Here is a 13,409-nt window from a genome sequence, read left to right as displayed (position 1 = left end):
AATACTTTTCATTGGAGAACTTTTAAGCCAGACGTAAAGGTACGCTACTCGCAAACATCAATAACAAAAATAAGGAGTTGCTTCCCCTAGGCCAGAGATAATGGCTCAGTGTAGGCAAAAATTCTATAGATGTGAACCTCACTAAAGAATGCAGCAGCTTGCGCAATTTTTTTCGCTCTCACCTAAAATCATTAAACGCGTATGGGTTTCAAGATCACAAAACGTCTGTCCTTGAAGTTGTAGTGAATGTTTTTGACATTTACTTTTTCTTATTTTACATGCAGTAGGTAGTCTGATAAACCTACTAGGTTTCGTCACCAAATATTACTGCTGCAGAAACGATTTTCTGATTCACCAACGATCGTTGGTGGCTTAACTTCGTTAGACAGAGAATATGCAATATCGAGTAGCAATAGTACCAAGCTTACAAGTCGCATGTTATAATAATAATAGTGTGAGCTTTAATAGCGCGGTATCACACCCAAAGCCAGGCTTTCGCGCATTACAAATACGAAAACACAAGACAGACAAAATTCCTGTGGCTCTGTGAAGTTAATGGGAATGCCAGGTCGTTCTTCGGCCGGATGACATTCATAAATCAAAACTTCAGTGGACAGACCTACTGTCATTGGACTGGAGCAGAATTAACATATCAGTAATCACACACGTTGATCAAATCGTCAGGAGAACATCCAGATGATCACAAAGTAGAAATTAAAGTACAATGTTTAAACCCATGATCGACTGTCTGGCACTGATGTAAAGTCTATTCCAGGGACGACTTGTAAAAATGAAGAAACTGTGACGGCGTTAGCCAGAGAGAATTAAGGGCGATGGGAGAGTTGATATTAGCAGATGTATAAGGAAAAAAAAAACACCGGCAAGTAAACAAACACAATGGTACCAGAAAAAAAGTGCAGCTCGGTACAATAGGACTGCATGCACAATGAATCTAAGAAGAAAGCAAAAATGAGGAGAGTTTGTTCCTTCAAGCCTGTTAGACCAAGGAACACCACTATCAATTCTCCTTTACTAGAGCAAATAAGGTATATGAGTAGAAAATAATGGGAAATGGATGTCAGCGATTTCGAAAATAAATAATTGTAAAAGGAAAAAAAGGCAAACTGAAAATCATAAGTTACATGGTCCCACATCCAGAGAGAAGATCGCGTGACCCGATGCGAGATCTGAACCACCTACCTCCTAATCCTCACTGTAACGGTGATTTAGTGTTCCGGTATCGGCCCTCCCTAATATTGGTAGACCTCCCGCAGCGTTGTGTGCTAGCAAACTGTTGGGTTGTTTTGTTTTGTTTTGTTTTTTAAGTTTTAAGAGGTTAATGGTTAGGGATCAAATATGGCAAGAAAACTGTCGAGCAGTCGGCGCACGAGCCCAGGTTAAAAAGAAAAACCTGCCCAGCCTGTCGTTGTTTGACAAACGTGAGAAGGGAATGCGACCACTTGTCTCATACCTCCATCACTCACAGACCTCCACACTCTTCTGAAAGCCCAGAATGACGGAGGTATATCTATCTACTTCTGTGCTCGTGGCGAAACCGGTTGGTGTACGAAATATGACTTCCCGGGTTCAGCAACCTGTCGCATGTGTGGGTCACGTGACCGTCTCGGGGTTAGTGTGTGAGGTACCAAGCGCTGGCTTGGCGGTTATTTGCATTGTATGCATGTGGAAAGAGCCTGATCCCCACCTGCTGTATTCCCCAGTCAAAGCGAAGTTGTCCGTGTGTGTATACAGCGCTGCAGGGCTGAGCTCAGCCAAGTGCTCACCCCATTATCTGTCACCTGGAGTTATATTGTGGCTGCTCCTCAAACTGCTGAGCCTTCTGACAGATGTATTCAATGTAAGTCATGTGCATACGACAATAACTGTCCTAGTGAACATTCCTGGGTCTGTGAGAGCAGTATGTCACCATGGATACGGCAGTAAAGGGTTAACGCCGCAAGAGCCTTCAACGCTAACTTGAAACACCTGAGACAGGTGAGTTAGAATTTTATTTACCTTATATTTACATTTCTACGACAGGTAGAGCGTGATTGATCTGCAGGATTGTGTTTATATATACAGGTGCAGGTACATGCAGGTATGTGTGCTCACAAATACGCATATGGATGAACTTACACACAAACATTAATTCTCTCTCACACACACACACACATCATAACCTCAAGATATTTTTTCTGAAGTCTCGTGTCCCCAAATGAGGTTACGTGTCCCACAGCAAAAGTCAGGGTCACCTGAAAGAGTAAGTATATATAGTCCTGAGGTCAACTTTCCCTCCTGTCTGGCTCGTTCCTTTGATGTCATTGCTTGTTTTGGTTTCCGGAAATACTTTACAGAGAAGAGCAGGCTTGATAGCCACGCCTGCAAACATGATTACTCTCCATGGAGAACCTCTACACTAGAGCTTACATTAGAGCTTATAAGTGAAGTCGAGAGCCTTGTAACACTGGTTTTATTCGGCTCACACCCACTATCACGTGGTTACACCTTGCTCTGTATTCGATGGTGTTTTGTTTTTTTTTTCTCTTTGGCTCTTGATGGACACCCGGGCTTCTCCCCCGCGTCGTCAGCGACTTGAAAATACACAGGGTGTCATGTATGACAAAATTATCGCAGTCAGGACGAGTGCAAAGTACCCGAATCAGGTCAACATCAGGAGGTGTGTATGTGTTCCCAACGATATGATCGAGTGAGTGGCGAATGGAAAAATATTTCGTCTCGAAGCTTTTACTGAGAACTTTTTTATATGGGTGTCCTAATTTCTTTTCTATTTACCTTGACTGTATTTTGCTATTTACTTGCCTGTCTTTAGTCTGAATTTGAGACACAGAGTGTGTGGGTGGGTGGGTGGGTAGGTCTGGCAGCGGAGAGAGAGAGCGGGGATGGGGTGGAGAAGTGGGGATGTGGAGGGCATTGAGAACGGAGGAGTGTGTAGGGAGAAATAGAATGTTGCTACAGTTGTGTTTATCTTCCTGGCTGGGGTTCGGACCAGAGTATGCTATTCTCGTGATTTGTTTGCTATGGGTGGGTGTATAGTTTGATGTCACGTGTGCACCATTATCAAGTCATCCTACTCTAAAATTCAAGATCTTTCTCGAGCTTTGTTGAGCAAACAAACAAAAAAAGCTGCGCGCCTGTACGATGTACATAAATTTTATCATTTCGATTTTTTTTTATTTAGAAAAGCGTATGTGTAATGAAGTCAAGTCACCGCATTATTCCATTCTTTACATTCTCAGTCATCGAACATCTAGCCTCGGCTTCGTCTGATGACGTCAGCGCGGCCAAGAATTTTTCCTCTTTTCGCTCTAACGGGTTTGAGGCACGTGAGGCACGCGGTCAGAGGTCAGTCCAGTGGTCGCCCCGTGGCGCCGACGGATGTCAAGCTGACGTTGACTGACGGCTGAGCGCAGCCGGACCGGTCATCAGCACAGCTGAGATAAGAGTCCGAGGAGGTCTGAGTATACTACAGCTGAGCATCTGCAGCTGTCAGCAGCAAATGTTATTTGCCGCCAGCAATAGGGGTCAAAGTTAACGGGTAGATGGGTGAGATAGCGCAGACTGTCGACGCATAATTATAACCATTCATAGCATACAATGCAGATGACTCAATGACAGTTAAAAAGTTGAGAACTTTACTTTTTATCAGAACTGTGAAAAAACCATAAAATTACAAGAAGTATATAAAATAATTCAAAAGCAGTTTTTTGGTTTTTTTTTTGCAAGGAATATTGGTAAACAATTTGAAAGATCATAGCTCATTAATCCATTTGATAAGACCATCACCTTTCCTTTTGTCTGTGAATCCATGGATTAAGCGGATGTTGAAGGTAATCCAGAGTAATACACTAACAGCGCATTTAGCAAGTTGTTTTTTGTTGTTGTTTTTTAAGTTTATGTTGAGTCGAAGGTGTCACGTGGCTAGACTTGCTGCCTTCAAACCCGTTTTCTCTTTTCTTATATTTTGTTCTTCAGTCCATTTTCTTTATTTTGTAATTATTTTATTATTTTATTCTGTATTTATGACTCTTTCTGCTTTCCATACTACTTTATTTCACGGGAGCCACTTCCATTCCTGGCATACTTGACAGCCATGCACGTGGCGCTAATCACTACACATGGCGGGCAGCATGGCGCCTGGCTCGGTGTGGATGATGAGGGGCTGGGTAGCTTCGATACCCGCTACAGAGATTTATAGTCTAGTCTGGACTTACCTTGAATCCCACAGTGGGACTGCTGACACAGGTAGACATGAGAAGTTTGTCGATCAGGCTCTTGTTTCTAAAACGGCTTCTACCCGCTTCTCCATGCGATGCAGACACAAATACCGGGTGGGACGTCACTTGAGCTGTTGACACTCGTGTCACACCTTGGCCTGCTGCCCCTGGCTTATCTTAGAACATCGTCAGCAACATTATCAGTCCACGTGGTCTTCTCCTCAGGTCGGCTACTGACGACGTGCGATGATAAGACAATACCACTGGCTATTTCCGGATTATTTACAAGTCAACTGAAGGAAGAGAGATGGTAGATGCGAAATCCAGAAATTTCGGGCTCCCCTTTCTTCTTGCCCCCGGGGCAAATGACGATATGCATCTTGAACCGTTGTGTAGTCTGGGTAGCCTGTAATAACAGCATCTAGATAACGAGTCTTTGTACGTGTTATTTAACGGCCATGTGTTTTAATGAAATAGTTTATTAATGATGAGGGTCATTGCTTGACCTGTCGAGGAATGTAAAAGGTGGTTCAGAAGGTGTGTCCTTCACTGCCTAAGTGTCAACAGAATCTAATGCCGTTAACTTATTTTAATTTTTGGTTTTTAGGTGAAAATGTAAATGAAAATAGTGAATAAAGGATGGGTGTGTTAGAGACGGACGTCTAGAAAAAAAAAATCATATTATTGGCAATAATTGCTTGACAGAAAGCAACCGGTAGAAGGAACAAAATTGTAAAAGGATGTCGGGTTGTGGTGACATGGCATGCACTCAGGTTTTTCGACTGAGAAGCAGACTTGGAAATACATACAAGCTAAGGTATGTGACCGAGGAATGTCGATCGTTGGTTATAGCTCGCGTGACCTCGAGTCGGATAACATCTTGGCTTTTCTTGGCCGTCGCCATTTGAGTTGAGAACTCCAGAGACGTGGAATTCCAGCAAATCTTTATGGGGCATATCTGGGATCTAGGAATAAAATGAACCACACAACAGCCTAACCATCCATAACTATCCTATAACTTTTTTTCTGTAACTTTATTTCCTTCCTTTTTTATTTTTTGTTTTTGTTCTTTTAATTTTTTTTCTTTTCTTTATTGCTTTGGTTTGCTTTTTATTTATTTGTTTGTTTTTGTTTGTTTTGTTTTTTGAGAGGGACAATTTTTTGTGTGTAATTTCGTGGTTACGTTTGATTAATTTTAATTATCCTTTAACAACTTTTTGCCCCTTGCCTTCACTCTATTTCTTTATTTTTCTCACAATTTCCTACCTTTACTATTTTTTATCCTTTCCTTATTTCTTTCTTAGTTGGCGTTGGCCGAGCTTCCATCGGTCGCACCATATCTGTCACAGGTATTCATTCAGTAGATGAATAGACACCGGAGATAAATGCTAACGAGTGAACAACGCGAAAAGTAGAGACATATCGCAAGTGGAGATAACCGCCTCTTTGCTACGAATGGAATCAACAGAGCGTAACCGGGACACGAACCCAGGGACTTTGTATAGAGACCACATGTCGTTAGCCGCCCGAAAAAAAATATATTTGTGGAACTTTCAGGAGTATTTATAGTCCTTCATCGTCAACATTTTTGTTGTTGTGAGTTTGCGCTCGTTGTGCACAGACACACCTTACTTGTCCGCCGGTGTGTGCTGACGACGACGATGGGAGTCAGTGACACGTGATCAGCACACAGGCTGCGATACGCGATACGTTGTCACGTAACCGTCGTAACGGCTGATATGATTTACGTGTTTGTGAGATTACGCGCCGTGGAAATAGTGCCCCAGACAGCCCGGCGGCGGTGGAAATAGCGCGCGCCATTATTTACATACGGGAGGGCAGCCTGCCTCGTGTCAGCAATCAAGGGTCAACATGAAAAGGTCGAGTCTATTGTATGTGATGAGCAGCGACTGTTATAGCGTGTGAGCACGTGTGTGCATGATATGAGGTACAAAGTACAAAGTGGATAACCGATAATACGAGACGATGTGTGAGAGAGAGAGAACTTTGAACTTTATTTGATGGATAATTTCTCGTCAAAGGAGAAGCGGTGGTTAGAACAAGAGGCTTACCGGTTCGATACCCGTGTGGCGTAACAAACTTCCCCCAAGTTGACCCAGCTAGAGAGATGGATACCTGATTCCACAGACAGATGGGGAATTGTTCTTTCAATGAAGTATAAACAACACAAAATATATCGTTATAGATCAAATGACAATTAATTTAAATAACAAATGGAAAGAGAGAAGGAAAATATTTAGTAACTAGAATTAAAGGATAGGCAAACTGCATACTTTTTTTGGAACATTTCGCCTTCGAAAAAAATTGTCAAAATTTTAACTAATGCAGTAAGAGGGTGAGAGAGATTTTTTTCGCGGAGACATCCTGATTCTTGTGGCTTTTCTAACTTCGCTAACAAGTGTCGTGTAACAAGGAGGGTAGGGCAAGTCGAATGTCTAACATTCTGTTGATGCCTTTCCTCAGTCATTTGTCGCGTGGTGCAGAGCCCATGGTCACCTGGTGGTGTGAGACACTGCACCTGATGGGACTCCCCCACTCCTGTCACCCGAGTCTTGACAATGTGAACAGAATGATGAGGCTGCGACACTCGCTTGTTATCCCTCACCTGAAGATCACGTGCTCAGGGGGTTCAAATGTCATCTCGATGCACACGCACCTTTGGTGGGATGTGACACCTGTAGTCAGAGCTGCACGATGAGGAGTCTTCTCTGGTCTCCTTTTTCTTCTCTAATCATCGCCTCTCTCCTCTGTGCAAAAGTTACATAAACACACACGAAACTAACCAATCTTGACAAATAGCTAAAAAAAAAAAAACCTGTAAAAATCAAAGTACGACTTGCTAACGGGACTCCTTCTATCTGAAGTCCACCCCTATAACAAATCGAGTTCATACCCTATCTCACTAACAAGTTCCTCCCGCTAGAAAAAGTAGAACATTGATAAAAGTCAAATTTTCTGTCAAGTGAGTTTGTCCACGTGTTCTGTTATGACATTCTGAAGCATGGTGGCAAGCCTGGTGTTTATCTTCTTATTGACGGCGACATAGTTCACAGGTACATAGGTGTTAGTGTGTAAACGATGACATAGTTCACAGGTGTTAGAAACTGTGTGTGGATGACATAGTTCACAGGTGTCAGTGTCAGGGACATTTAGGATACATGCTTATAGTCAGGCCCGTTCTTAGCCCCCGCGGGGCCCGAGGCAAAGGGCATGTGCGGGGCCCTCACGCCACGATCACACGGTTTTAGTTGGGATCTAAAGTCACTTTTTTCCTCAGGGATATCTTGTCTTTTATCATTGACAGCACGCTCCATACACATTACAACATAAGCCTACGATTAATTTATTTGTAACGTTCGTCAATAGGTTAATCAAAAGCGCGGGGCCCCTTGAAGCGCGGGGCCCTAGGCAGATGCCTCGTCCGCCTGCCCCTAAGCACGGCCCTGCTTATAGTGATTCAGGAATACCGGAAGTCATTATTCCCATTAGAATCGTGGGAAAAAAACGCCCATTGTTATCGGAAAATTCTTAGAATTATGATTTGAGAGCCTGATACTTTGGAATACCGATGTTGGACTCTTACTTTCATCGCCACACACACTGGGAGGGATAGCATTTATCCACTCCCTCCGTCTAGGACCCACTTACATTCTCCGCCTTCCACGATGAAAGGAAATATGGGCGGCTTCATACCTTCATACCTCTGACCTGCTACTGAATGGACTGGAGAAAAAGGGCGCGACTGCATTAATCAGTCTAGCCCTCGCTCCTCGTAGTCTGAACTTTGGTCACGTGATCAAGGTCACATACCTCGCTCCGTCCCGTCATGGCCTACAAAGAGACTCCCGCTATTACAGGGTTTCACTACCCCCTGAAACTGAAACTCACTACCCCTGAAATCCTCCCCACCCCTTTCTGCGATGTTGATGAGTGGGTGATGGAGTACGAGCACGTGATTCATAACACCGGGTGGCTATGTTGAAGAAGTCAAGTTATATAGAAGGAGGGAAGGGGGCGACAGGAAGTTCCACGTGGGGAAAGGAGAGCAACAGGTGGGAGGGATTAGATTGGTTATCTACCATCAGTCGTCCCCTGGGGGTGTTTTCTCTCTAGGGGTGGTTGAGAGTAACGGAAGTACGACTTTCAAGGGAAAACTGGAAAAGGTGTGCACGTGTCAGGTGGCGTGCTGGTATCGAACCCGCACGTGCCTCGATCCACTCCCCTTCCTCGAAAACAAAAATCGGTCACGTGTCAGAACACGTTTCGTCAGTTTCAGCACAAAACATCACTTTCAGCACTAGGTCTAAATTTGGCACAAGCTGTCACTTTCAGACCTAGATGTCAGTTTCACCACACGATGTCAGTTTCAGCCCTAGATGTCAGTTTCAGCACTAGATGTCAGTTTTCGTGTCAGCTGGGTGCAGCGTGTTGGTAATGAGAGCCAACAGCAGACCAACACCACAGCACACTCACAACGGGAAGGGAGGAGGAAGGAGGCGTGTTTCCGGGGGTCACGTGACGTGAACACCTGTGCGTGTCGAAGGTCGTGGCTGTATGACTACGCGTCAACAGGCGGTCGCAGTGTAGTTGACGCTCCGGGTGACAGACGACTAATTCCGCCGCGCGGCACTGAAGAGTTAGACAAATCTGTTTAGAAGACCGAGGATTTTTTTTTTCTCTCTCTGTCGTCGACCTGTGATAACCTCTATCTGAGGATGAGATAGAGCGCGCGACGTTTCACCGATACCAACGAACTGCAGACGATTAGTCTGATGAGGGGCGGGTGGCAGTACCCGCCCTGTGTGGTATCAGCCAATCAGTCGAGTCAGAACTCGTGTGGAGTCACGCGTGGCTTGTCATCGGAGTGTATAGTGGGTGGTGGTGGTGGTGGTGTGGGGGGAGTGGAACCCGCCGACAGCTTGACCGATTTTTCAGTGCTTTATTTTTAATTCAGAAACCACGTGACCTACACTTGGCTGGGTGCAGTTGACTAAACGAGTCGGGGTTTGGAGGTTTATTGCGACAGATTATTGCCTCGAGCTATGACAACCCTTGTGGTTGACAGTCTTCAGTAGTTTGGGGCTCCTCCAGTCTCGGACACGAGTGGCTCCCTAAGTACCTCCCTTGACTGTCGGGAGATGTAGAGTTTGAGTCCCGTGGTGTCGGGTGGGTTTCAACGTCAGTGTAGGAGAGCGATGCGCGTGAAGAGCACGCCAGGTGGTAGCTGTTCTCGGGTGCATAGAGAGTGCTGACGAGGGGGAGTACAAGCAAGCCTGTTGTTGGTTTTACTCTTCTGGGAGGCGCTATGAAGGTTTCGCGGAGTGACGAGCTGCAGAGGTAGGTGATAGACTTGCACCTGAAATCACTTTTTCTTTCTTTCTCTCACACCTTCTAAGCACAGAAAAGCGTAGACAAAAAGTACACAGACTCGTATAACATTTGAAATATAGACGACAAAAACACCCGAGATATATAGGGTATGTGTGGGAGGGAAAGGTCACTTGTTTGAGTGGTAATGTATCTCTTCAGATTTAAACTAAGTAGCGCATGGTACTAGCTGTCTCATTAATAATAACAACCCACAGCACAAATCAGGAAAGGAATGTAGTTCGCTCCCTAGTCTCATCAGAGACAGCGTTTCCATATTGTACAGCTTCCGCCCACCAGGTGGAATATCTACATGTAGAACAAAAGCAATGCAACACCTGTGTGCTCCGCACCTCGGGGCCGGGTACTGCCTACATCTGTTGGCGCACATGCTGCTCACCCACCTCACCCACCCACCCATACCTACATCAGGTCATAAAAGGAGGCTAACCGTTAGTCAACGGGCATCATCGCACAGCAACACCACAGAATGAATCTCACATCCGCCGACACTTTCTACTGAAACTGCGTAAATAATTGTCGCGCATATTGCTGAGACAATTCACTCCTGGTAATTTGTACTCCACTAACGAGAGGTGTGGGTGGCCCCTGCTCCCCTCGTTATCCATTTACGTCAGTCGTCGAAGATGTCGGTGTCGTGTTCGCTGGCACAAGGGGGGATGGAGAGAGAGGACGAGGTGAGGGCACTCGGTGAACAGCACTTCACGTGAGCGCATTCTTCCTTTGACATTCCCACAATATGTGGGGTGGGGTTGGGTGCATATCAGGGCTCGGTGTCTGATGGCCATTGTAGTGTATTTTACACACGTGCGAGCACACACACAAACACACTGCATGCAAAGATGAACAAATACAATACACTTGAATGTAGTAATCATTGAAACACCAGACAGATCAAACCCTTTGTCATATACATATGTGTAAACATAGCGTAGTATGTTTATTCCTTCTTTTAAAACCCTCAATAAGAAACAGGCGATTTTTTTAAGTTTCATTTCAGCATAGAGAGACAAAGTCGTGCTTTATCACGGAACATGCCACGAACAATTAATTCTTCACTTGAAGTTAATGTCTAGTACACACACATTGTGTGTCAGAACTCTCCCTTTGTTAAACTGGGTTGTTGTCGAGGGTGTTAGACCCCAAAACATCTTCCTGAATTGCACAACGAATCTACAGTTAGGCCGTAAAGCAGGGACACACCGGATACACGACTTGTTACAGAGGATCCAGTGTGTCCTAAGGTCGCATTTGTGACAACCACGGTTTTGTTCATTTACCATTTAAGATCAGTTGAGGCTGTTCATACAGGACTACTAATCATGAGTTTTCAACTTGTTAATGACACCCTTATACCCCTGACAATTGCAGGTGGGGTCCCCCTTCCTAAACACCAATGATGATTCGCTGTGCCTGTTGGGTTTTTTTTTTTCAAATGGGACCTTTGTTGCTAATGAAAGACTGGAAGGTGGATTTGAAGCCCGGGTCATTACACAGATGGGAAATGACTGACATGACATCGGGTGTATGCGTGCACGTGTGGGGTGTCGGGTAGATGGAACAAAGCAACAGCAGCAAGCATTTCATCTGTGGCCGTTACCCAGGGATGCGACAGCTGGTGGCATTGTATGACAGCTGTGGTGGAGGGAGAGTGTGATATTTCTTGTCAGCGTGCTATGGATACAAAATGTAATTCAAAACGTTTTAGAAATTAGCTAATTTAAATAATCAATAATAAAGTTGGGGATAATGGTCTTTGTCGTGTCCAGGACGAGTTTAAAAGAAAAGAACTACTTTCCTGATATATCGACAGAGACAAACTATGCTTCTTTAAACTTGAGACCACCAACAAAAAGCTTGAGCTTTTGTTCCACAAGAGTTCCCATCGTCCCGGAAGCGAATTTGTCCTTTGGCCTCGTTTTAGTCTACAGGGAAAATTTGTCTGCAAGCAGTCCAGATACACATGTCCGTGGGATAAGACTCGCTCATGCGCATCGCCTTCAGGAAGAAAATATTCGCTCAAGAAACCTTGAGAACAAAAACTCATTTTTCCTCCGATGTAGAGCACTGAGCTCTTACTGCTCTAGTTAATGAAACGATGAAATATTTGGGTATTATTTTTTAATTACTTTATTTGTTTGATCTGCCTCAGTGTAAAAGTATAAATAACTTGTTGAAGGGGTCGAGGCTACTGGGAGAGCTGAGGCCTCAGGGGAGTACGCAAACGACGAAAATATCTTCAGCCCACCTTTCTCTCTCCCCTTATTCCTGGTTTCCCGCTTTTGGGAATATAGTCTGGGAATATATGGCTTGCACTTTCTGCCGTGCTACTGGGGGTGCGGATAGTCGAGAGTAAAATAATGTTTGATTTTATGCCGGGTTCAACTTCCTTCTGCGGGTTACACAAACTGGTGTCATGCCACTCTCGGCCTGCCATACTCCTTGAAAGTGACATGTTTACCTCGCGGTGCTTGCTATTCCCATTGAAAGAGACATGCCATGTCTTTTACTTTAGTCTGGAAAGTGACACTGTGTCACGTGCTGTTTGTTTGTTACATCATTCGTCAAGATAACGGGTTCTAGAATACCCCTGCAAGGTCGATATACTCAGTGTTTTTTTTCCCTCGTGTCCACCCACAGACGCTGCTACCCGAGTTCACTTTCTATTTATCTTTTTTTTTTTCTCAAGTTTCACCCAGTTTGGGACTTTTATCTTTGTAGAGAAAAAAAAAATGCGACGATGTCATGGAAGTGGGTAGAGGGCGTTGCTGCAGGGAGACAGGAGTCAAGGCAGGAGGCCACGTGGTCTTTGACATTCATAGATTTTCACATTCATCAGGTGAGCGCCAAACTGTCACGTGCAGCCATTACTCACGGAGTTGCTGAGCATGCGCAATATGGCAAAACAACCCACGCGTCTCCTGTCGAGGAGAGCGTCGTGAGGGGAGAGAACTCTGCGGTTGCATTTTCAGCTGCCAGCCTCTCTTTGGTAAACGTGTGCGAGATAAGATTCCGACCTCCAATAGTGAACTCCTTTCACGTCTGGTATCAGCGGTTTGTGTGTTGCCTTGAGTCATGAAAGTGTGTGTGTGTGGATGGGTGGATGGATGGACGGGTAGGAGGTGGGCATGCAGCAAGGAAATGCGATCGGGAAGAGCCAAAAAGCCTATCGTCAGGTCGATACATCTGGAGAATCGAGACTGCAGGGGAAGATAAATGTCTACAGAACCCGGATGTATCATTCTGGACTGTTGGCTGTCTGCCCGGACCACCTAGTAGCCTCTCGCTGTCAGATTTTTGGCGAACCATTTAATAATTTAATATCCAGAACGGCGATAAATATTTTGAAGTCAACAATATATTTGCAATAAATTTGTTACCTTTTTTTACAAAATAATTTGGCAAAAGTCCTCGAATTCCACTTCTTACGGCTTAAAGCCAATAAACTGAAAACACAACAGACCAGAAAGCTTGGGCTTTCGTATTTCCACAACATCATCTGTTCCTCTTGACAATTATAACTAAACCGGAAGCCAGTTTTATTTGAACTCCTTATAGAAGCTAGCGGTGGAAAATCCACAGAAGTACGTCCATGTACAGAGTGGACTACCACGTGATTTACTTTAGTCTCCATTCTGAGATTTTGTAGCCTGTTTATTTGTGTGCACAACAGTGGAACAGAGGCTTGCTGGGTGGAAGTTCGTCTTTCCCCTGCCTACCATTTATCAGGAGGGAAAAGTAATGGAAGGAAAAAGTTGGGCCCCG

The 13,409-nt window shown here is 44.6% G+C and overlaps 1 protein-coding gene across 2 annotated transcripts in view; it reads left to right on the top strand.

Annotated features, from left to right (window-relative positions):
- Nucleotides 1-1,815: 1,815 nt before the first annotated feature.
- The window catches only part of LOC112575069 (breast cancer anti-estrogen resistance protein 3-like), a 54,716-nt gene continuing 43,122 nt past the window's right edge, over nt 1,816-13,409 (top strand). Inside the window, exon 1 of one of the 2 annotated variants that reach the window (XM_025256617.1) lies at nt 1,816-1,995. Coding sequence is in view for 1 of the 2 variants with exons in the window: in XM_025256616.1 (XP_025112401.1) it covers nt 9,562-9,593 (32 nt within the window). In the remaining variant the exon portion in view is untranslated. Of the gene's footprint in view, nt 1,996-9,230; nt 9,594-13,409 lie in introns of those variants that run through there. The other variant, XM_025256616.1, reaches the window with a different exon arrangement.

The sequence above is a fragment of the Pomacea canaliculata genome, linkage group LG11, assembly GCF_003073045.1.
Source record: "Pomacea canaliculata isolate SZHN2017 linkage group LG11, ASM307304v1, whole genome shotgun sequence".
In the NCBI taxonomy this organism is placed as follows: Eukaryota; Metazoa; Mollusca; class Gastropoda; order Architaenioglossa; family Ampullariidae; genus Pomacea; species Pomacea canaliculata.
The sequence above is the reverse complement of the archived record's forward strand: the minus strand, read 5'-3'. Positions and strand labels throughout refer to the sequence as shown.